This window comes from Festucalex cinctus, chromosome 8 (assembly GCF_051991245.1).
Source record: "Festucalex cinctus isolate MCC-2025b chromosome 8, RoL_Fcin_1.0, whole genome shotgun sequence".
In the NCBI taxonomy this organism is placed as follows: domain Eukaryota; kingdom Metazoa; phylum Chordata; class Actinopteri; order Syngnathiformes; family Syngnathidae; genus Festucalex; species Festucalex cinctus.
In genome coordinates, this window is record NC_135418.1 from 7018224 (window position 1) to 7044095 (window position 25872).

Below are 25872 nucleotides of genomic sequence, written 5' to 3' on the forward strand. Positions count from 1 at the left end.
TCACGTGGAAGACCAGGGTTTGATTCCCTGGAGGGGAGTTGGTCCATGTACAATTGACCATTTGGGTAGTCAGTTTTAATTGCAAAGACAAAGAAAATTGTCCTGCTTCCACCTGGTTTCAAGCCAGCGACCTTTCGCATGTCAGGCGAATGTGATAACCACTACATCATGGAAACAGATTTGTCCTACAACCTTTTGGCAGGGTTGGCAAACAGCATATCTGGCTTGCATTCCCAATTTTAGGGACAGTTTTCCCACTGTGCCTTTTTAGGTCGTAAACATAAAGTCCTTTCCTCGTTAGTATAGTGGATAGGATCTCCGCCTGTCACGCGTTAGACCGGGTTTCAATACCCCGACGGGGAGGTGGTGCATGTACAATTGAACTTTTGGGTACTGAGTTTTCATGGCAAATCAAAGAAAATTGTCCTGTTTCTACTCGGTTTCGAGTCAAGGACCGTTTGCGTGTGAGGCAAACATGACAACCACGACACCATGGAAACAGACTTTTTTTCTTCATCCATTTGGCAGGACTGGCAAACAACATAGGCTGGCATTCCCAATTTTAGGGATAGTTTCCCCTCTGCGCCTTTTCAGGTAGTATATGTAGCGTCCTTTCCTCGTTAGTTTAGTGGATAGTATCTCCGCCTGTCATGCGGAAGACCAGGGTTTGATTCCCCGACGGGGAGGAGGTGCATGTACAATTCATCTTTTGGGTACTCAGTTTTCATTGAAAATTCAAAGAAAATCTTCCTGTTTCCACCCGGTTTCGAGCCAGGGACCTTTCACGTGTAAAGCCTAATTTATGCCTCCACGTTTGCTCTCGTATTGATGAACGCCGTAGGTCACATGATCGACGCGAGCCATGAATTTTAAGTGCCGCGTCGCCAATCCTTGAACGCCGAAGATGGCGGGGCGTAGCTTGCTTCTGATTGGTCCGTTCGATGGCGTTTTTTCTTTTTTTTTCTCTCTCTCTCCCCGCCCCCCGCCCAGATAGTTTCCGTGAAGGCAACTGGCGGCGCAAATCGACTTCCTGCTTGGAGACCACGGCTGTGCATGTGGATATGTGCCTGGGACGAGAGGCGGAAAACAACAATAACTTAAAAAAAACAACAACAAAAAACTGTGTTCGCTCAGCGCATGGCTGTTGTGTTTTGGTGAGTTTACGGCCGACACCGGTGCAAATTGGCAATAATTGATTGCCACCGTGATGAACTTACTCTCCCCCCGCCTTTGTTTCGTGCTTCTGAATTAAATTGAACTTCCTGAATCCGTCATAAAATGCCGAGCAATCGCCACTTTGTGGCATCCCAGCCATAGCGACAGCGGGTCTTGGTGTGAAACTCCAGCAGACACAGATGTGTATTGCGCACAAGTCGGAAGGCAAACGCACGAGCGGAGCTACGCCGTAACGCCTCCGCGCGAGCCTCTCGCAGAAGCATACTGAGGTCTTAAGGCGAATGTGATCACTACACCATGGAAACAGATTTGTCCTACAGCCTTTTGGCAGGGTTGGCAAACAGCATATCTGGCTGGCATTCAATTTTAGGGACAGTTTCACCTCTGCGCCTATTCAGTTAACAAACATAAACTCCTTTCCTCGTTAGTATAGTGGATAGTATCTCCTCCGCCTGTCATGCGGAAGACCGGGGTTTGATTCCCGACGGGGAGGTGGTGCATGTACAATTCACCTTTTGGGTACTCAGTTTTCATTGCAAATTCAAAGAAAATCTTCCTGTTTCCACCCGGTTTCGAGCCAGTGACCTTTCGCTTGTAAGGCGAATGTGATAACCGCTACACCATGGAAACAAATTTGTCATACATCCTTTTGGCAGGGTTGGCAAACAACATACGCTGGCATTCCCAATTTTAGGGACAGTTTCCCCTCTGCGCCTTTTTAGGTTGCAAACATGGAGTCCTTTCCTCGTTAGTGTAGTAGATAGTATCTCCACCTGTCACGTGGAAGACCGGGGGTCGATGCCCTGACGGGGAGGTGCTGCATGGACAATTTACCTTTTGGGTACTGAGTTTTCATTGCAAATACAAAGAAAAGTGCCCTGTTTCCACCCGATTTCGAGCTAGGGACCTTTCACATGGAAGGCGAATGTGATAACCACTACACCATGGAAACAGATTTGCCCTGCATCCTTTTGGCTGGGTTGGCAAACAGCACAGCTGGCTGGTGTTTCTCCTCTGCGCCTTTTCATATAATAAACATAACGTACTTACCTTGTTAGTATAGTGGATTGTATTTCTGCCTGTCATTTGGAGGACCGGGGTTTGATTCCCAGACGGGGAGGTGGTGCATGTAGAATTCACCTTTTGGGTACTGAGTTCTATTTCGTCCCTCCCGTCCGCCAGGTGGCGGTGCTGTAACCAGCACGGAATTCCCCTTGTCGCGACAGCGTCATCGAGTAAGAATCACAAAATAAGCTCATACTTGGTTCCGGCTGACGTCGTTCCATATATATAAAAGGGAACGTCGCCAGAACACATCCTCTTTAACCTTTCTCGCACAGTGTTATACACTCCGTCCGTCACGAGTAGCCTGTGATCTGGTTGATCGGGGCTGTGGGTGTGTCTCGCCCCCCTTGGCTGCGACGGTTCAGTGCAGTTTTTCTTTCGTGATGGTTACAGATCGACTGGATCTCTCCTGCCATCACGAGCCACTTTTGCCACCTCTCGGCTGTGTACAGCTTCAGGTCCGGTGTGTATGAGTTATATTGACATCTTTAACGAAAGACGTTTGGATTGCTTTGTTAAGACTTGCTGGTGATGATACGGCTAATAGTATCCTCTCCTAGCTTGTTTTGTGTCCGGTGGGAGTGTGTGATTTCATGCAAACACAACTCTTGCCAGGAGCACCAGCTGCTTTGATGTTTCTGACTAGCTAGGGTGCTGTTATCACGCTGACTGCTAGTTTATGATGCCACATAGAGCTACTCACTATGTGCGCCCTCTCCTCACGAAGCCGATCCGCCATTTCTGTGCTGCTTCGGCACATTGACCACGTACGTGACTCTTCCATCGTGTGTGGTCGCTCCCTCCTCACGTTGTCCCCCGCCGTTGTTGCGCGAAGCTCCGTTTGGTTCCGTTGGTGACGGGGCAGCTCGCATGGCTTATAGTGTATCGATATTGAAAAGTGACATATGATGCTGAATAATGGGGTCACGTGTTCAATCACTTCAATGAAATTATAGAATGCATTATGCAATATGGATTGATTTTGAAGACATAGTTTGTGTCAGGTTCATCAATACTGACACTTATATAATAATTTTACACAGACACACAAAGGAGAGAAAGACACCGTAATACCTTTTAACACGCTAGCGAGGAGAGCAGAGGAGAACTGTGCCATACAGTTCAACCCTATGCTTCTAAAACAGTCCCTCTGCCCCCTCTCTTTTTATTTGGATTGCCTGGCACACAAAATGAAAATAGGGAGGGGAAGCGAAAGAGATACTGATTATCTTCTCCATCCAGGTTCTTCTTTGACGTTCGATCATGACTTTGCAGAAACTCAATAAACATCACGTTTCATGCAAGGGCACTTTCGATTGCCAACGGATGCGTAATTTTGGTCTCCAGATTCTTCAAGATAAGTTTTGCTCTCGCTGCAAACACTATATTTAATATGAATGATTATGAAACTTAGCAAATGTATGATAAAACAATATAGTTAAATCAATCAAATCATCTTCTGCAAATCACACTTGTTAGATAATTATTCCCAATTCAACAATTATTCTATCAGTTTGTCAAATGACATTTAACGAAATAGATGTTAACTTGTTGTATTATGACGAAACTGAGAGAAAAAAAAAAAACTCTCCCAACTGCACCACTGAGCAGTATCAGAAAGCCGGTCAAGATGGTCTGTTGTATGTATGGAAGTGGGCGTGGAAAATGGGACTTAGAAAAAAATTCAGTGTCAGTCCCATTAAAAATGAATGGGGAAAAGTTGATCTTTAACATTAAATTATGCGAGTACTGTAAGTAATATGGAGTCAAATGATAAATACCCCGAAAGGCGTGAATTTTGTCAGCAAGTTGAAATATGAAGTATGGCATTTTCTGCCAAATATCTTATCTCAAAATATTAGAATATTTCCTCAGACCAAGTAAAAAAAAAAAAGCCATAATCAGCTATATTAAAACAATAAAAGGCTTGCAATATTTCAGTTGATTTGTAATGATTCCAGAATGTATGGCATTTTTGCTTATTTAATTGCATTACAGAAAATAATGGACTTTACCACAATATTCTAATTTTCTGAGACAGACCTGTATTGACAGACTGAAACCAAAGGCTACAGAAATGATGTTTTTAGTGAAACACCCAAATCACCATCCCAGTGTCACAAGCATTTTATTCAAATACCATCATCAGTTTTCATTTGCACAAGCATTTCACATTTTCATTTAAAACTGACACAGCAGTGTATTATTTTATTTTATGTTTATGTTATGTATGTTTTTTTTAATGACACTTTGCCCTTTTACTGAATGTTAATGAAATATATTTTTGTCCAGAAGATGTCACTACACTGCATTGTGTCAAATGCCTCAAACGCTGAACCATTTCAACACAATTGCTTCAGTGGTACAGAAAGTGGTGAATCAGTGTCGTGACTCACCACACTGATTTGTGGCAAATGCTTCATGACACCGAACCATTTTGACACATTGCTTCATATTGATTCACTGCTTCAGAAATCTTTGGTTTTTCCACCACCAGTGAGAGCCCTTGTCATGTTTTGTTATCCAATTCTAATCCGTTCCACTTGAACTTCTGATAATCCATTCCATGTTTTCATGCATGTTTACTTGGTCCTATCAAACCACTATTACAGTCCATTGTCTATCACAGGCGAGAAAGGGAGTCATGATAGATATAAGGAAGGGATTTTCTGAAGAAGAAGGCCTTCATCACTGTCTGCTGGTCGTAACTAGTGTTGTTCCGATACCATTTTTTGGCTCCCGATACCGATACCCAGCTTTGCAGTATCGGCCGATACCGATACCATACCGATACTTAAGTTTTTTTTTTCCTCAACATGAAAAAGCTGTCCTACCATTGGTTCAGAGCATTCAAGGGCCAATAGGATATCTTAGATCGGCATGCAGTGAGCATGTCACATACCAGTGAATGTCGTGCACGAGCAAGACACAAGATGCTGCATCCAAAATCCTATATTAGCGTTGGAATTAATGGTATCGGCATGTTACTTGTGAGTAGTCACCGATACCGATACCACTGTTTTAATGCAGTATCGGCACCGCTGCCGATACCAGTATCGGTGTCGGAACAACACTAGTAGTAACAATTAGTTAGCTCTGGCCACGGCCCAGCTAACAGCAGAAAGTCTCATGCTGTATTGTCTAATAATTACTCTACAATGCATCATGTGAATTTCCTGGCTGACAGATGAAGCGGGGTTTTTTAGAGGGACCTTAATGCTTGACTTCACACTAAAGTAGGAGTTAAAAGATCATTCACTTATAGTTGTCATCAGTGGATGATGATAATGTAATTGACAATACTAATCAGCAGAGGCGGGTAGAGTAGCCAGAAATTGTACTCAAGTAAGAGTAGTGTTACTTCAAAATAATATTACTCAAGTAAAAGTAAAAAGCAGTCATTCATTTACTCAAGTAGAAATAAAAAAGTATTCGCTAAAAAGAATACTCAAGTACTGAGTAACTGCTTGAACAATGTGTGATTTATTTTTTAAAAACAATGTAATCAGACAGACAAAAACATTCATTTTGTTGGGGTGAACCCACTGTTGACACAAAAAATATCAGGCTATGAGTTTACAGGCGAGTAAGCCATTGAAATCACACAAATTAACTATATTAGAGTAGGATTTCTATTAAATCTGAGTGTACACTGAAAATATTGCAGTCACTAAATTTCTGTTAATACCCATCCAACATAACAATTAGAAACTTGCACTTTCTTTTATGTTTACTTATGCTATCATTGCTACACTGAATAAGACGTTAATATGTTTTCATACCAGGTTCTGGCATTACATGGAGACAAGTGTTTATCTGTTACCAAAACTATCTTTACCGTGAATAATTTGACACTTAGTGGCTACCGCCAATTCATGCCTCCATATAACACGTGTCGTGATCTGTTTCATTTATGGCAACAGTAAACAAAGTGTTTGCAAAATAGTCTAGGTGAAAAAGGTCCTTTTCAACACTTAAAGGCCGAGTCGGCCGGTTTCACTTTGGAAAAGGCACTTTTTAAATACAGGATTTAAACAAAACCTAAACCCGCACCCCACTAGCCTGTATTTTGCCATTTTGTGTTTGTTTTGTAAACAGCGGGACGTTTCTGCGGAAAGACAGTGTTTACACCCCTCCAGCCAATCGCAGAGCAGGGGGGTGGTGTGTCGCAAACGGGGCCGGGCAAATTTGTCGGCTATGTGACGTCACTCCCGCGGCAATTTGAAAGCACGCACGAGTATTAATATTTTTTTCACTCACTCACTCACTCACTCACTCACTCACAGAAGCTTACATGTGTTAATGAGTGAATGAGTTTTTTGAACAAAAAACACTTTTACACGGTATTTTATTCCTTTTATATCTGTCCATCTGTGCATCTCCTAAAGCAGGGGCAGACAAACTCGGTCCTTGAGGGCTGAAGTCCTGCCGGTTTTGGAGGTTTCCCTCTTCCAACACAATCAACAGGATCCCTATCAGGCTTATGCAGAGCCTGCTGATGACCTGATCACATATCAGCTGTGTTGGAGAAGGGAAACAACCAAAACCTGCAGGACTCCGGCCTTTGCGGGCCAAGTTTGTCCAGCCCTGTCTTAGGGGCTAAGCCCCCCCCCCTTTTTTTTTTCCCATGAAACCCAGTTTCCTGGCATGATAAGTGCATGCCGAGCTCCGTATCTGGGTACAACACTGTCTCTAGTCTCTACTAATGTTAATATTTTCAAAAGATCACTGGAGGATACTCATCTGCTCCTTGAGGCACTACGTTGGTGACCCCTGGCGACTAAGGAATAATAATTTCCTTTCTTTCTGATAGTGCTTGGTTTGTTGGATCTTATCGGTTTATGTCTATGATACAAATATATTTATACTGAAAGCATGTCTCTTATGACAGAATAAGAGTTGCATATGTGTCGAGAGCCGGTCCTCGAGGACCGCAGCACTAAATGTTTTCTAGGCTTCTCTACTCCACGCACCTGATTCAATGATCAGGAAAATTATCAGGCTCCTGCAGAGCTTGCTGATGAGCTTAAATATGAATCAGCTGTGTTGAAAATGGGAGGCCTCGAAAACCTGTAGGGCTGCGGCCCTCGAGGGATTCAGTTTGACACCTATGGTTTAGAGGGGAAAAAAACAAACAAACAAGACATGACCTGGAGAAAAGGAATGTGTCACAGATTTGAAAGTTGAAATCTATGCCGTAAGTATGACAGTCAAAGATTGTTAGTAGCCCCAACTAAATGAAGCGATGTGAACAAACAGTGGAGCATATGACTTCACATCAAAGCTCGTGTTCTTCTTCCAGTGCCTCCAAGTCATATTATTGAGTGTGTCAAATTGCATATGTAGTTTGTGTTTAAAACTGGATTTTTTTTATTTTTATTTTTTACATTTTTCGAGTGTTTTTGTTGTTGTTGTTGTTGTTGTTTTCCCTCTGAGCTTCTTCAAAGTTTCTTCTTTCTAAGAAAGCATCTGGACATCATTTTGTGGGTATAAACATTGTAATTTACTAACCAGTTCGGTCCAATATTTGCACAAATGTGATGTTGACGGGTTTCTTTATGCCTAAGTATTTTGTTGCATTGGTCGACCTGCCTCATCTGTGAGGAAGTGGGTGGAGGTTTTCAAAAGCCAGAGGCTGTGAGAACTTCTGATCCACCCTCCCACCCATACCGTCTGTGTGGATGGATGGATGTGGCAATAAGCAACACAGCTCAGTGTCTCTTCAGCATTTTGCAAGACACTCAAGCATCTGAAGTGAAATTCTACAGGGCTGTACAACATCCAGGGCTCTATTGTTGGGCAGATGACACTGAAACTTGCTTGCTTTTCCACCTCAGCCAGATGAACACGCACGCACTAGACTTTATAACCAAGGTAAGAGTAATTTTTAAAATTTCTTACAATTTATTACAGATTCCAATGTTATTATTGTATTTGTATTGTTGTTGGGTAACTTTGCATCTTTCCTAAACTATCACTGCAAGTACCTCACAGTAGCAGATACAACAACATGGCAATATGCCTAAAAATAAGGTAGCTTCTGCATCACGTTTTTCTTCAGTGCTCACATAAAGCCCAAATCTCACTGAGCAGCAAATGTTTGAGCGTTTGTGAGTATGTATTGATTTCTCGGCAGGGTTCGTTGCAAAAACGTTCCCCAATGGTTTTACAGTTTTTCTTGTCGCAACTCTCAAGGACATGGTGAACATGTTCAAAATTTAGGTGTGACAAGAAATACAGGTCTGTTTGATACCACTTTTCTTCAGGCTGATACCAGTACGAGTACTCAACTCTTGAGTAGTTACTCCAAGTACCAATACCATGAGTACATTTGGCACATAAACTTTCCCCTACAAAAACAATGACAGATAATTTTAAAGAAAGGCCTATATATCCCAATATAGAATTTTTCCTAAATTGTATGAAATTAATGTCAAATTGGTGTTCCTCTAATTCAGGGGTGTCGAACTCATATTGGCTCAGGAGCCGCATGGAAGAAAACATATTACTAAGTGGGCCAGATCGGTAAAATAATTTTATATAAATTAAAAACAATTGCCGTCAATTATACGCAGATTTTTGCGATTTTTGGGCCAGCCCTAAATCGCAAAAATCAATTGTTTCAAAAAATAACACGAATGTGAATGAAAAGCGGCAACACTTTGCCTGTATGAGTTCCGGACGCGTTAAATCTACCCGTTTTGCATACATATCCACCTGACTACCAGGAAAAAAAAACATATTGTCCAATAATGTTTATTTTGATATTCCCCAATCTTTGCGAAGTAACTGCAAAATAATTTTTTGGAAAAAAAAAAAAAAGTTTTTATTTTTAAGCTATGATGGGTCCACTACAGAGGAAATTTTTTTTAAACTTACATGCTTGTCTCAAATACAGTTAAAATAATTCAAACAATACTTTAATGTGTTCTTAAGAGTCTTATACAACACATGCTTACAACATTTAAAGCCTAAATTTGTTCAATAAAAAGTGTTATACACTTACTTTTCCTCTTCCCTAAAAAGTGCTTGCACTGAGGGAAGCCCCACCCCTGCACATTTGGTATCATTGGAAAGCTCTAATGTCCTCTATAGAGCACAAAAGGAGTTAATTCAATCGTATGCACTGGGTGTGAAAAATTCAGGTTTAGAAAGGTCCACTACAGAGGACAAATTTGAAATGCTGGTAGTCAGGCGGATACAGATCACAGAATGTATTGTGTGGTGCAGTTAATGAAGTTATAAGGATGTTAATCCTTGTCATATGTATTTGTGTTACCAGTAATTGAATTTGTGTTGTATTTACCACATTTTTGTTGGTCTATGATTTAAAAAAACTATTTTTTTTTTAAACAAACCATAACTCTAAGTTGTACAATAAAATAATGACTTCCAGGGTTATTCAGTGTACAAGTTATGTTACTCATCTGAGGACTGCTTGTGAAATTACAAATTTATATATTTGATTGTGGCTGGCTGATTAATTGGTCTGACATTACAATTTATTTATTTTTTACTTTACAAAATTGTCTCGTGGGCTGGATTAAACCCCTTTGCAGCCTGATCCGGCCCGCAGGCCATATGTTTGACACCCCTGCTCTAATTTGTCATTTCTTGTAATTGAATAGCCACAAGAGGGCGGCCGATACTAATATTGGCTGCCATTGCGAGAAGTTCTTTCATTTTTTGAAAATGGAAAAAAAACTGCCTCGAATGTGCAAACCTGTGCGAGCTGAAATGTGAATATCTGGGGGTTGACTCTGTCTGAGGAATAAGTTTAAGTTTATACCGGAGGAAATTGTTGAGTTAAACTAGACTCATACAAACAAGATACTTATCATTAGGTAGCGTGTTCTCGTAAATATGCAGAACATTCTTTTGAACTGATTGGGATGAGTCGGAGAGGATTTTACCAGCCCACGTCTATGTTCTTGCCACGTGCAAGTCCTCATGACTGTGTAGGCGGCCACAAGCAATTCCTACTTTTTACTTTTTTTTTCCCCCTTGTTTTGTCTCCTTTTGTATTAGCACTAAACCAGTCATTCTTTGAGTGCTGTAAAACTGCCTCAAAAGCTCCCAAGATATATTCTGCTAGTCCTTTTTGAAGCTTTGAAGAGGATAGTTTGAAAAGCAGGAAAGCACAATTATTATCGAAATCCCTGGTAGTGTGAATGTGAGTGTGAGTGTCAATGTGTCCTTGGGCACAACACTGGTGGAAATCTTGCCTGTACACATGATGTGTCAAACAACTGCGCTGTCATATTAGCTTAGCATGGAGGATATTCGAACACAATTTTAATAATTATTTGAATAAGGAATCAGTAGCTGAATCTATACATGCAGATTGTCTGTTCTATCATGCAAAGCTGATTGTTTTGAAAGTGGTGTTTGAATTTATTATTTATCATCCAGGCACTGTTTTACTGTATAGCAAAGAAGAATAAACACATTATTATGCATCAATGACTTGGAAGGTCAGGGAAATTAATGGACTTTATTTAGTCTTGAGACTTCAAACAGTATTTAACAATACAAAATAAATCAGAGTTATAAATTTGAACTAAGTTCAGTAGAGAATATTTAATTACATATTTTTGGTATAGAGTACATTAATTTAAAAAGGAAATATGAAATATGAAAATCAAGTGAGTAAAGTTTACCTTGTGTTTCTGATTACATTCATGCAACTAATTACTCATTAAAATACAGGTCATTTTAATTACTGCTATTACTATGACTATCCATCCATCCATTTTCTTGACCGCTTATTCCTCACAAGGGTAGCGGGGGCTGCTGGCGCCTATCTCAGCTGGCTCTAGGCAGTATGCGGGGGACACCCTGGACTGGTTGCCAACCAATCGCAGGGCACACAGAGACGAACAACCATCCACACCCACACGCACACCTAGGGACAATTCGGAGCGCCCAATTAACCTGCCATGCATGTCTTTGGAATGTGGGAGGAGACCGGAGTACCCGGAGAAGACCCACGCGGGCACGGGGAGAACATGCAAACTCCACCCAGGAAGGTCCGAGCCTGGACTCGAACCGGAGACCTCAGAACTGGGAAGCGGACGTGCTAACCACTCGACTACCGTGCTGCCCTTACTATGACTAATAATAATTTAAATACTACTAATAAATTTTTACAAAATTAATAATTTGTACTCATTCGGGGCAGGTAATAACTTACTCTTACACAACTTAGTCTTAGACAAACAGTTGATTGTTTTTCTCCCCATGGTTTTAATCATCAAATGCCGTAAAACGGGTGTCCAAACTTTTTCATTTGAGGGCCACGTACAGAAAATCAGAAGGACGCAAGGGCCACATAATGGTGTGAAGAGAAATTGTGTTTAGTCCTAAAAATTGTATAATAATTTATTTATGCTTTTGCATATTTAGAAAAATGCTACAGTATATAAAACAATTTGTTTATAGTTGTACTATGGCAGTAGGGTTATTATAGTTTTGGAATGTTTCATTTTACTTAGTTTTCATTAGTTCTCGGGGTGGCTATGTTAAGTTTTTATTAGTTTAGTTCTTTAAAAAAAATGCTTAGTTTTATTTTAGTTTGTTAGTTTCAGTATTAGTATTAGTTTAAAAAAATGTGTATTATGTAACATAGATGATAAACCGCTAGTCGGGTTATTTCATTCATGTTATATTTTCACTGGTCATGTGACCAGTGATTATCCAATCGCTACTGACAGGGATGACGTCATGCGGCAGCGCGGTCAGTATGGGAGATTTAATGCGGAAGTTTGGAAAAAGAGTGTGGCTTTTACCTTATAAATATTGTATTACTAATAAAGCCAAGGTCATACATCTTAATATTTTACATAATATATATCCTACTAATTATTTTATATCCAAATTTGCCGATATTAGCAACCTTTGTTCTTTTTGTGAAAATGAAGTTGAAACTGTATCTCATTTATTTTATGAATGTGTGATTACTAAACAGTTTTAGTGTGATTTAGTGGCTTTTTTCTTTAAAGCTTCTAAAACCTCTTACAATCTTAATCTAAAGGATGTAGTTTGCTACTATAGTAACTCAGAAGACAAAAACTTTGAATATTTACTTAATTTTGTTATATTCTTTATGCTAAGTTTTTTATTCACAAACAAAAGTTTTCTAAATCCAACCCCAGATTTGTGTGCTTCCTTTTGGAATTGAAATCTATTTTCAAAGTTGTAAAATTAATCAACAATAAGAAAAGCAGTAAACTGTCAAATCTGTTAGGTCTTTCTCTTATGATGCTGCGTTTGTGTAATATCCAATGATGGTTGACCTGTGTTCATGTCAATGTTTATTTTTTCTTTTTTGTATTTTTCTATCTTTAAACTGTATAACGATTTTCATATATTTTATGTATGTAAGACGTATTCTTAAATGTAAAGCTGTGTTGAACTGTGTTAATAAAAGCATATTATTTAAAAAAAGAAAAAAAAAGAAGAGAGATTTAATGCGGAAGTACCGTAGCGCCGGGAAAAGGAGTGGGGTGGGTGTGCTTCGCCGCGAGCTACAGGTTTGCATCTTTCTTTCCCGCATATTTTAACTTTGGATTCGTAACTAAACCGCCTTATTGCGTGGATTTTTAGGAGCCCTCTACCGTGGCCGGTCGAGTGTGTTACGTTCACGCAGCGGGGTGGCGTGTTGTGCACCGCGACGACGGGTGAGTGAAACGTATGTTGCTGTGATAGTGAGAGTCGGCTGGGCTCACTTAACGTGATTAGTGAAGCTGTTAATATGCTTTTGAATGTTTGAATGGAGCAATTTTAACGGTTAAAGAACCTCAACTGTTACTTTATTGTTGATAGAAGTATGAATGCCGATGACAACTGTGAACTGTTGATTATGTATTGATGATGTTAGATGATCCTTTTTGTAAATATTGCTAATATTTATATGGATGATTTTATGTGCACATTGGAATATGCGATTGTAATGAACCTTGTGATTGAGAATTTATGGTACTGTTGTTAGGCTGTGTTCTCAACTGATGGTGAGCTAAAAGGAGTAGGACCCGCACCTACAAATTGAAATGCATTGAAACCTCTCAAGAGTCGACCTCCTCCTGCCAGGCCGGTAGGGGGCTCTTCGTGGCTCACAACCCCACTTTCGCCTTTTGACATCTTGACTACTATGCATCCAACCTTTTGAAGAACCTCTTTCCATTCCACCAACTGCTTAAAACCCCCTTTTCACCTTTTACACATGCACACACACATTTTTGGACTATCTCATTAGACCCAGACGTGGGTTGTCAATCAACTGTGGACGGACTGAGGGCTTTTCGCATTCGTCAACGTTGGGCTTTGGATGTTATTGATTGACTTTGGGAGTGTTGTCATTGAATGAATTTGATGAAGCGCTGATTGAACTGTTTTAAACATGATTGTTAATATTTACTGTACATAATTATATTCTGGTATTGGTATGTGGTTTTCCTATTTAATACACTTTTTGCAAATCAATGTCAGTTTCCTGTCCACTCTCTTCTGAGCGAAATCCTAGAATCTTCTGATGAATTAGCCTACTGATTACACTATATATTGCGATATATTAACATCTATGTTTCTAGTATACTGGTTGCTCTGGCTCATTTGGCTGCCAGTGCAGGGTTACAATTACTTGTGCGCAATATTTAAAAAACACCATGGGAGCAACGTCATCTTTTGGTGCGTTTCTATTGGCTGCTGCTAGATGATGTCACTTCTGTGTGACATACTTTCAAACGTCATTATTCCGGTTTATATCAAAATAAATTACTAAAAATCACATTTAAAATCATCCCCAAAGGCTCATTCATTAAATTAATTACCAAAGACTAAAATGAAGGACATGTTTGCTATAATTATAGTTAATTTTGTAAACATAAAATGTAGTTTCATTTAGTTTTCATTTTATAAAAAGCATTTTTATTTTATTTCGGTAACAATACTGTTTTTTGAATTTTAGTTTGTTTTTTCATTAGTTTTGGTTAACTAAAATAACCTTTAATGGCACCTGTTTTTCGATACCCTCCCTTCTTACTTTGACCATCTCAAAACATTTTTGTTTTGTTTTGTTCATTTGAACTGAGTCAAATGCCATTTTTAGAATATGTCGCGGACCACTGAAAAATGGCCCCTGGGCCGTAGTTTGGACACCACTGCCGTAAGTCCAGAGAAAACCCTCTTCAGTTTTCCTACAAATTAACAAGATAGGTACCCAGTGAACTCAAGAGATCTCACGGGGCATCACTGTTTTGAATTTCCTTATCACTTTTACAGTAATGTTTTTTTAGGTCAGCAGATGAGGTGACACTGAAAATGTGAGTAAATTATAGAACAGGGGTCACCAACGTGGTGCCCATGGGCACCAGGTAGCCCACGAGGACCACAAGAGTAGCCCGCAGGGTTGTTCTAAAAAAAAATAGCTCTCCAGTGATAGGATATTTTTAAAGTTTTAAAGTATCTTAAAATGAAAACAGCAGAGATTTATGAAAATAGTGTTGTATACGGTATTTTTTTCAGTTTCGTAATTATTGCAAGAAATCATGAACATGGCTGTTACATTCACAAAGATAAATATAACTATAACACATACTTATATTATTAAGGGTCCGTATCACAGTATTTTAAGCCCTCCCACAGTGAACGATACGCATGTATATTGATTATATTTGACCTTAGGCGGCCCCTGGATGTATGGTTCTGCTTGTACAATGATGAATTCTTCCATTTAAATTCATGTTCCACTGACACAATATTAATCAGAATACCTTATTTACACTTGTGGGGGCACAAATATATTATTACAAAGAAAAGTCTTGTTCAACTCATGTCATAAAAGGAATCCACACAGACACACTTAATGGATTTAACATATGGTCTCTTATGATGTTCATGCACTCAGTATGTAAGGATCAAAGGATGTTGACTTTGAGAAGTCATGGGAAATGTGTTCCCCGCCACGAGAGGGATGACACATATCCATGCCTGTGCAGCTATGAAGAATTTCCATCTCCATATGTAACAGTTGAAACCTGATTCAGAAATATTTAGCCTGCTATGATAAAACTTCCAAACAAGCTCTGGCGGAGCCACCAAATGCCTTGCCACCGCATTTGCCACCCATATCGTTGACAATGAATCAGTCATAATAATAAATTACTATGAGTGAAATGAGTACTTAAAAATAATAATAATTACCTTGGGTAAAAAAAAAAAAAAAAAATGATCGAAGAAATTTCTTTGCCTCGTGCTGGACTTTGCCTGCAGCTGAAACAATGCCACTTGTTCAGGTGAGAGACATCCTTCCTGGAATACATTGTTAATGCAGTTGGATATCCGAGGCATTGAAGAACTGGCCTGTGCCAAAAGGCCTCGGCGAGCTGCACAGTTTTCTCAGACTGGCAACATAATACCGCCGCTTCGTCCCTAGGTGTGCTTTGTGCGTGTCGATGGTTGTTCGTCTCCATGTCCCCTGGCAACCAGTTCAGGTTGTACCCAGCCTACTGCCTGAAGCCAGCTGTGATAGGCTCCAGCACCCCCGCGACCTTTGTGAGGCGTAAGCGGTTAAGAAAAGGGATGTGGGGGTGGGGGTGCGTGTGTGTGTATATATATATATATATATATATATATATATATATATATATATATATATATATTAATCAGCTAAATCACTAAATTACTATTTTGACATTAACGCATTTTATTCTCTGAATGTCAGTTGCAAACATGGATTAAATGCATGTACACAATTGCATGCATGCGTGTATTAGATTAGATTAGCCTTTATTGTCATTATACAAGTACAATGAAATGAAATTATTGCTCAAAACGTAAAAGCATCATATCAATTGGGTGCAATTCAGCAATTATTAATTAATTAAACGCAAATTACTTTTGTTTTATCTAAAGTGCCGTCGGGGTGTTTTTTAAAGCGGAATTTACCACCCAGCACACCAACTGGAGTCACCCCGCTCATCTTGGAACAACAGGCTTATGCCAATGTCAGACTACGCGATTTTTTTGTCTTACACGACAGTTGCGCTGTCACATTACCCGACAAATTTGCTCCGTGTCGTGGATGGGGCGTGTAGTCACATTACACGTCTGAACGTGACAAGGCACTAGCCGATCATCGCGTGTTGTCTTGCCAAGAGAGACGCGTCGGCCGTGTTTGTCGGGGAGGTGGGACAAAAAACAAAAAAAACAAAAAAAGAGGCAAGGACAGGGAGTGTTTGCGTGAATGGAGCACGCATGGGACAAGTGTGACGTTAGCGCATTGCTTGCGCTCCCTGCTCCGCAATAGTGTTTAAAATATGATTTAGTAGCCAACACTGTATTTTAATTTATTTAGGCCTATATGCGCCGGGATAATTATCGCCGATTTTGTTCATTAATTTGCGGGATGACATCTTGTTTTATTATTTTATCAAACACTGAAATATTATATTGTTTGAGTATTTTTTACTGCGTCATTTATTCACATTTGACTTGTTTTAGTACGGTGCATTGGATAGTACGCCACTCACTCCGAGCGGGGAAAAAATAAAATAAATTCAAGTGAGAGCGGGTGACAGTTAAGGTGACGAGGCCTGGCCCGAGTATATGAAAATGTGATCGATCCTCACTAAATGTGCCCATCCCTACTCATTAGGGGTGTTTAAAAAAAAAATCGATTCGGCGATATATCGCGATACTACATCGCGCGATTCTCGAATCGATTCAATAATCGGCAGAATCGATTTTTTTTTTTTTTTTTTTTTTTTTTTTTTTTTTTTTTTTTTAGGATTCACACCTTGAGCATGGAAGAATGTTATATGAACGGCACATTAAGCCTTAATATTTTTATTTTAATGCTGTTCAAATGTGAAACAGATTGCAAACTGTTTGTGTACAGTGGCTCACGGTTATAAGCCTCAAGTTTTAGATAAATATATTCATACAAATCTTACAGTGTACATGTACAAATTTACTGATAGTATTTTCTAAATTTGAATGGAAAAAAATCGCAACAATCGACTTATAAATTCGTATCGGGATTAATCGGTATCGAATTGTGACCATTCGTATCGGGATTAATCGGTATCGAATCGAATCGTGACCTGTGAATCGTGATACGAATCGAATCGTCAGGTACTAGGCAATTCACACCCCTACTACTCATATGCCCAAATCTCTGAAATTATTACAACAACATTCACGTATATTTTGGTCCTCTATTCACGTCGCCGTTCCCTGACGGGTTGCACGGATACGTACGCGCTCCATGCAGCCGCAGAGCTGCAGCGGGGCGCTTTTTTTTTTTTTTTTTCCCTCGAGATGCACCTGTCTGGCCCCATCCCATGAAATATCCAGGGAATAAATAAATAAATACATAAACAAATAAATAAACAAACGTATATATAAATAAAAAGAGCTATAAAGTGCTGTTCAGTGTGTGATTGACGTTTCGTTCACTCTCGCTATTGGTCAATGCTGCGGAACCAAACGGACGACGACGTAGATATGTCACATTATGCGTCAAGACGAGCAAAAATTCTAACATGCTAGACTTTCGTCGTGATGGTCGTGAACCGTCCCGGACAACAGGCGACCAATCGTTGAACGTGTCACACTACACAGGCGAGGCTACGTCAAGACAACCCAAAATCGTTTACGTCTACGATATGCCCCGTTTGTCCGCGACACATCGGTCGGGCTAAAATCGGGCTGTTTTCCTGTAGTCTGACATCGGCTTTAGGAAATGCCGTGCATTGACCTAATCACTGACCTGCGCAGCCTTCAATGTAACCATCCGCAGTTAAGTTCAAGGCTCAAGTGCGGTCAAAAACAAAACATAACAGTGCAATTAATATGCGTTAATACGTGATTAATAGGGGTGTGAATTGCCTAGTACCTGACGATTCGATTCGTATCACGATTCACAGGTCACGATTTGATTCGATACCGATTAATCCCGATACGAATTTATAACTCGATTGTTGCGATTTTTTTTTCATTCAAATTTAGAAAATACTAATCAGTAAGCTTGTAGAGTGTAAGATTTATATGAAAATGTATTATTTATTTATCTGAAATTTCAGTCTTATAGAGGTTGTAATCTGTTTCATGTTTGAACAGCATTAAAATAAAATATTAAGGCTTAATGTTCCGTTCATATAACATTCTTCCATGCTCAAGGTGTGAATCCTAACCCGAAGTCAGACGTTTTGTTGAATATTTTTCCATTAAAAATGGAAGTTTAAAAATCGATTCACACACACACAAAAAAAAAAAAAAAAAAAAAAGGCAATGATGATAAGACGTTGAATCGGTAAGACTACCGAATGAACAATTCTGAGCTCTTAAAATAAATAAATAAATAATAATAATAATTTATTTTTTTTAATCGATTTTTTTAATTGAATCGATTCGAGAATCGCGCAATGTAGTATCGCGATATATCGCCGAATCGATTTTTTTTTTTTTTTAACACCCCTAGTGATTAATGCAACATTTTTCTGTGATTAATTAATCTATTAACGCTTTAACTTTGGCAGCCCTACATTATACATAATTGAAGCTAATTTGGTCAAATTTGTTATTTAAGAATTATGCATCAAACCAATAGGCCTTGCCACAATCTAGCTCTCATTTTCAAGTCGGTTAGTGACACGTCTTTGTCATGTCTGGGGTTAAGTTTGAGTTCATGACATCGTAAGTTGGGTTCATGACCGTAAGGTCAAGTGTCTGTTATGTACTGTTTTGAACTGATGGAACCAGCATCTGGTTTCAACTGGAAAAACGCTGTGTGATGTTTCAACAGGTTTTATGCTATGTGATGTCAGGAGCTTTGTGACGTCAATCAAACGTCAAACCTTTACTTAGTCGCAACCAATCAGATCGATTCACTGTCTGTGGTAGCGGTCTGGGAAGTGTGTGTGTTTGTCGGATTATTACTTCTGTTACCACTGTCTTTCTGTGCAACTATCTTTGTTTCTCGTCGAGTCAAGTTTGTTCCATGCCTCTCAATCTGAATAAATAGTTAAAATCTTGTGTCTGCGCTTTGGGATCCAACCGTCAGCACATGACAGTCTTGTATGGTATCCATATGACCAATATTAAACCAGTCTTATTGACCAATTTGACCAGTCTTCGGTTTCCCTGTAAGCATGCCTAGTTTAATTGAAATGTTATGATAGGCTGTACAACATAAGTTTACACAGTCACATTTTCAGATGCACTTTGTATTCTACTCATCATCTGGCTCTTTCTTCTTTTAGGCTTGCCATCTGTGCTTGTTTCCCATCCTATGCTTTCACCTGGTATTGAGTGGTGTTCCTGGTCCATGCCGACACTCGGTAACACAGGAGCACCTTTGGAGCCTCAATCGCCTGGTGAGAATTAGCCTACAATATGCCCTGGCAAGACTTTTAATAGGCCAAATCATGTTTGTCTTCAAATTTTATCACTTTGCACATAGTGCATGGAACCATTGCTTCAAAATGTAAAATTAATTAAAGCTGCTCAATTTGTTTTCATTGCTGTATTTGGTGGCGTGTGAAGGACATTAATTCGTCCACGGGTAACAGATACTTTGTCAAATATTCCCCACAATGTAAAACTGTTTACTTTGCTGTCAAATCGGGAGATTAGTGGGAGACATGACTGATCCGAAGCCACACGGGGAGATAGGATTGAAATTCGGAAGTCTCCCACACTAATCGTCACAGTTGGAAAGTATGGATTCTGTCCTGAGTCTTCAGTAATAATGTTGTGCTCGTACAAGTGCGCACAACCTGCACGTGAAGAAGGGTGTGTGCACTTTTTGTTTTTTGGCCACGCATGGCGGTAGCGATTTGAAATTCAATTTCTTCCATAGAGCAGCTTGTACAATAACAATGATTATAAATCAAGTCATTACATTTTTATGATTCACATATTTATTCATATTAACCAGACTCAAATACATCTATTAAATTATTATGTTTTCAGCAGATTATGTATGTAAAACAATACTAACACCCTTTTATCCCTTTATAGATTGACAATCAGTTGGACCACGGGTGTTTTATAATTTATCAGTTTACTGAACGTTTGAATTTGGTAAGTGGATATCACACATCAACCTTTTATGACTGGGGCAATTGCCATTCTTATCAATACCAGATTTGGTTAGACCACATTTTTGACAATTTTTCATATTGTCATGTTTATATACTCGCTGTGACACAAAATGTAATATTGTTTATTAAATTTGATTGCTGGATAGCTCAAGAAAAACATTAACTGAATGCGACAAACTCAATTGATGTTACGATACAAGTACCATATGGCCAATTCACATTGAAATTGCAAGTTCCCTCACTAACAGTCTGCACACGTTGGCGACAACAGGTGTAAAAGTGGTGGAGACCGCTGTGTTTATAAGAGGGCTTTGCAATTTTGTTAGCTTTGGTGGTTTTCACCATAACAAATTTGTGATAGCACCGCAAACAGAAAATGAAGTATGACGTGTTGCAATTGGAAGTGCGAGTGAAGAACACTTACCGTTTTGATAACTGCATACAACCACATTTTCTTGGATTTACCTCGCCCAGAGTGTGTGTGATTTGCATAGCATTGCATTTAACAATTTGGGCAGCATAAAAACAGCCCTGGGAGAGACCGGCACCAACTTTCTGTCAGTGTGCTGAAATGAAATGCCCTAGATGCAATGAAATAGTTTTGAAAGGAGTTTTGTCATAAGAGATATCACATGGCAGCCTTTTAACTGGCTCCAGTTCAGCCTCAAGATCATTCAGAAGCTCCATAATGGCTTTGCTGAATAAATGATTTCTGATTTGTTACCATTATATTACCTCTTTGACTGCCAAACGTTATAAAAAAAAAAAAAAAAAAAAAAAACGGTGCCAGCCGATTTGTAGCATTTTCACACATCTTTCAAAGCAAATATTGCGCGATATGACGACATATGGTAGATACCATATGAAAGATTGGATTCCATTCTTCTATGAAAAAAAAAAAGTATGTTCTACCTTATTCCGTTCTTTAGTAATCACCATTTGAAATTAGGTCATTTGAGAGACATAAGAGAAAATACAAAAATATTAAGAGAAAAAGATACATTTTGTGAAAAGAAGATAATTTTTTTTTTGCAGAACAGTGACTTTGACACTAATATTTTTTGTTTAGTGACAAGGCAGCGCTGCACAGGACATTGCGCTGCCCATTGAAGGAGAAAACCCCCCACAACTTAATAAACATAAATTAACGTTTCTGGCGGCATTCATTAGGATTTTATTATACGTCATTAAAAGTTTTTGGCGCTCAAAGAGTTAACCTCACAACAAAGACCCTACTCAAAGAGGAACATTCCTTACAGTTTGTGAATCACCACCTCCATTTCAAGCGTGCCTATTTAAAACGTTTAACACAGTTGCTGAAATGTGCACAACAGTGGCACCTAGTGTGCGTCAGGCATTTTCTGCACATTTCTGGCATAAATACTTCCACTGCAGCTACGGGTTACTGATCAATGCAAAATGACAGGATTGTTCCACACCATCACGCAAGACATATTGAAAATTTCACTGAATGACGTGAGTCATATTGTGAAAGCAAATTTATCCACGTCAATACTTTGAATTCAACATGAACTGATAGTCTACATCATAGTAGGGATGTAACGAAATCCAAACGTCACCATACGATATTATCAAGATATGAAGCTCACGATACGATAATTATCACAATATTGTGGGGAGGTTGGCGATATTAAAAAAGGTCACGAGAAAGAAAAAGGCTCATACTAAAAATAGCACAATATTTTGCTTTTGAACATTACAGCAATGTTACGTTATGTTTTATTATTATTATTATTATTATGTTGTGTTGTTAATGGAGATCCTCCACATATTGACTTGCTTCACAGGCAGATTACATTCCCCTTCATCTGACAATTAGTGTAGATTTTAAACATAGAATGGCCTTATGAAAATTAAATTGCACTAAAAAACTAGCCACCAGAGGGTGCTAGAACTGCACAAATGCAAATCAACCTGACTATTTTTTATTATTTTTTTAAACAGATGTGTTGCATTTAATAAATTGTGAACGTGACAATTGTGGCAATTTTAATATCATGATATCACGATATTGCGCTTATCGTTACATCACTACAGCATAAGTGTCCGACTCCGGTCCTCGAGGGCCGTAGTCTTGCAGGTTTTGGATGTTTCCTTTCTCCAACACAGCTGATATATGATCAACGCATCAGCAAGCTCCGCACGAGCCTGATAAAAATCCTGTTCATTGCAATCAGCTTGTGTTAGAAGAGGGAAACATCCAAAACCTGCAGGACTGCGGCCCTCGAGGACTCGAGTTTGACTCCTATGGTCTACAGCTATCAATGTTTGTTGACTAGGTCCCACCCTTACTTTGATCAAAGCAAAAAGATGACACAATTATCGACATTTTACTACCATCTTTAAGCAAAGCTAGCTACATCAGCACCAGAGAGCATCCTAACCAGATGCCCAAATCACCTCAGCTTGCATCTCTCAATGTGGAGGAGCAGCTTGCTCGACCTTAAGTCCCTCCCGGATGACCGAGCTTCTCACCCGAAACTTGGGGCATGATCTCCAGGAGTTAAAGCACTTGCAACTCTGATCACAACCAGTCCGTTTATAATTCCCTGGACAAAGGCAATTCAAGTTCTTGTAAGGATGGCAGGACAGATACTGCTATGACAGGGTCATCTGTGGGAATGAATTAGTATTGATAATGAGGGGTTATGACCATCACTTGCACCTGGCTGCTGTGCAAATATTCACACATCACATCAGTTTCTTCATGAGAGCATGGAGACAGCTTTGATGGGGTTCCTTGTGTTGCTAATGACATATCCTTTTGTTATGATGAGCATGCTACTTATGAGTTTCACAGATCTTCAAAGCTCTGTTTTGTCGCTATCTTTGTGAAGAAAGTTTATTTGTGGTCTTAGTTGATCCGGCCACTCGTCATGTTCCTTCCATATTGCATAACTGATGTCTTGTGAAAATGAAACACTTTGTCCATGTTATGTATTTGGCAGCGGGACCAAAAGAATCTACTCTAGCATAGTCATCTAATGTCTTTGAGGTGCATAGGGGTAGGGACTTGACTACTGCTGAGGTATCTATGATGACTGTCTACCCTTGGTTCATTGTATAAGATTTTACCATGTGCTTGACAGATATCTGCTATGTGTGACTTCTGACTTGTATCAAGCTTGCCATCATCAGCATGGTTCTCATGTGTAAAAAAATTACAGCAAGTCACAGTGTCGACTGAGATGAGATGGAGAGTCTTAAGAAAAACTGTTGAAAGTTCAAAACCGGATTCATCTTTATTAACAATTGTCTTTATTCTCTATCCCCTTTATGAATGACTGGAACTGATCCCGTACATTATTCTTAACTCATTCACTCCCAGCCATTTTCACAGAAGCAATCCCGTTCTCTCCCGGCTATTTTACTGAATTCCGACTGATTTTGCAAGGCTTACAGAATATAATATTGTGTTCAATTGCTATAAAAGAAAGAGTAATGTCTCTTTTTTTCATCAGAAAAAAAAGTATGTTTCTATCTGTTTCCGTTTTGCAGCAGTTAGCATTAGAAGAGAGCTAAGTTTCATCAGTTTTCACAAATCTATTTAAAATTGTAAGTAATTTAGCTTTTTTTCTAGATGGCCCTGGTTGATCCCCTTTGCTCTGCTTCCACCTGCTTGCCATTTGTGTAATAACTACAATTTCTGAACCGTTCTTTGCAGTTGAGAGGCTGCATCAAAGCCTTCTGTATGCTCTAGCATTAAAAAACAAACAAACAAACAAACAATAAAAAGAAAAACATAAATACGTCTTTGGGACACTTAAAACATAAAAAAAACAACGTATTTACACGTTATTGGGAGCAAATGAGTTAATATCTGACATTAGTAGGTCAGCTGACTCTTCTTTGAATGAGCTTCCCATACCCTGAATACTTCAGAGTGCTTTCACCTTCGAAGACAAAAATCTCTGGGCACTCATTACCTGCTCTTGATGTCGCTTTGGATCTTTCACACCTGATAAAGTCCAGCTCCTTGACGACTTAGTTTGGGTCTGCGCTACCATTCACTTATAAAATTCAGTGGCTCCTCCATCCCCTTTAATTCCTGTGTTGTTTTGCTCATGGGCTTGGTCTGTTGCCAGACTTTGAGAATCCTCCTCTTAACTTGCAAACAAAGCTGCCCTTGTGGAACTCCTGCCTAATTTTGGATGTTGTTGCTTAACTTAATGCCTCTAAGGTGAACTGGGATACCTCATGCATATTTGACATTGTAGTGAGCAAATAGATGCTAGTTCGGAAAGTGCTTCCCATACACATTTAGGTCTCAGCTCACAGCTTGTATATCACTCTGAGTGTTTACATTACTGCAAATCTTAGAAAGTGATGCAAATGTGACTGATTAATTTATCATAAAACTATAAAATGCCAAACTCCAAACCAACAAAACTGAAAACAGAATTTGGAACCAATATTAAACCACATTAGATCAAATACACATAATTATAGCAAGGTCATTTATTTGATGGCCATCTAAAACAAACAAAAAAATGGATGCCATCTTGGACTTTCAAGTGGCAATTTCACAGATAGGTTTGTTCGAAAACTCCTGGAGAACAATTATACAAACTTTCATGTTTGTATCATAATTTGTGCAATTCCATGCAAAATTATTTTTTTTAACCGCTCCATAAAACTCAATTTAAGAGAATAGAACTAAAATGGAAAATAACTTATTTATTTATTTTTTTGGTACTTATTTTCTCTTAAAGCTGGTATTTCACAAAGCAGTGAATGCTTGTGAATGTAGTAAATTTGTTTTTTTTGTAAAGGGTTTGTAAAAGGTTGCAAAGATGTTCGCAGATACTTTTTACTCGTCGCAAACAGTTTTTGTTGTTGCAAAGAAATGTAGAACTAACTCCTGACCCAAACAAAATGTGTTGGCAGCTAAAAAGGAATGAGTAATTGATTTTATATATCATAACCTTTCACTTATTTTTTACTATTATTGATCTTTTTTCAGGTGGCCTCACATATGTTTTCAAAGAAAAGTGCCTTACACTTTTAATTTTTGTTGTTGTGCTTAATTGTTAATTATGCGTTACAGAGTCAAGTCTGCTATGTCAAAGCAGCCCTCCCACAAGTACTTGAGCTTCTGAGAACACAATTCCATTACAGTAGGAATTCAGACAACAGGAGATATGTCAACACCTTGGAAAAGGCCCTCTACCATGTGTACTCCCAAGGATGTATATCCGAAATAAATGAAGAGATTGAGGTAAGAATTTCATACAAACAGAACTGAAAAATAGACAAACATAAACTTCAATATTTACTTAACAGCCATTATCTGGATTTTTTACAAACTGGCCCAGATAATAATCATGGCTTAAACAATTGTACTCAAAATATCAGCGGTGATAGAAATTGTGGATAGATAGCAGTACAAATTCAATCAATTTAAATTGCCCTGTATGCTGAGCAGCTTTCATATAAGTGTGTGTGTGTGTGTTTAGGACAGTCCATCACGGTTGATAAAGATGGTTGAAAGCTCGCCAAAGGAAGC

At 39.0% G+C, this 25872-nt stretch overlaps 1 protein-coding gene and 1 non-coding gene across 3 annotated transcripts in view; one reads left to right on the forward strand and one right to left on the reverse strand.

The window, feature by feature from the left end:
• Positions 1–1733: 1733 nt before the first annotated feature.
• Positions 1734–1806, reverse strand: trnav-uac (transfer RNA valine (anticodon UAC)). Its single transcript has one exon. It is a non-coding gene; the product is annotated as a tRNA-Val (tRNA).
• Positions 1807–8044: 6238 nt separating this feature from the next.
• Positions 8045–25872, forward strand: part of LOC144024512 (macrophage colony-stimulating factor 1-like) — a 35325-nt gene continuing 17497 nt past the window's right edge. The window contains exons 1-5 of one of the 2 annotated variants that reach the window (XM_077530846.1): positions 8045–8115; positions 19503–19616; positions 20263–20325; positions 25414–25584; positions 25823–25872. The exon at positions 25823–25872 is cut by the window's right edge and continues 143 nt beyond it. In XM_077530846.1, coding sequence (XP_077386972.1) covers positions 8083–8115; positions 19503–19616; positions 20263–20325; positions 25414–25584; positions 25823–25872 — 431 coding nt within the window. In that variant the 5' untranslated portion in view covers positions 8045–8082. Of the gene's footprint in view, positions 8116–15221; positions 15534–19502; positions 19617–20262; positions 20326–25413; positions 25585–25822 lie in introns of those variants that run through there. The other variant, XM_077530845.1, reaches the window with a different exon arrangement.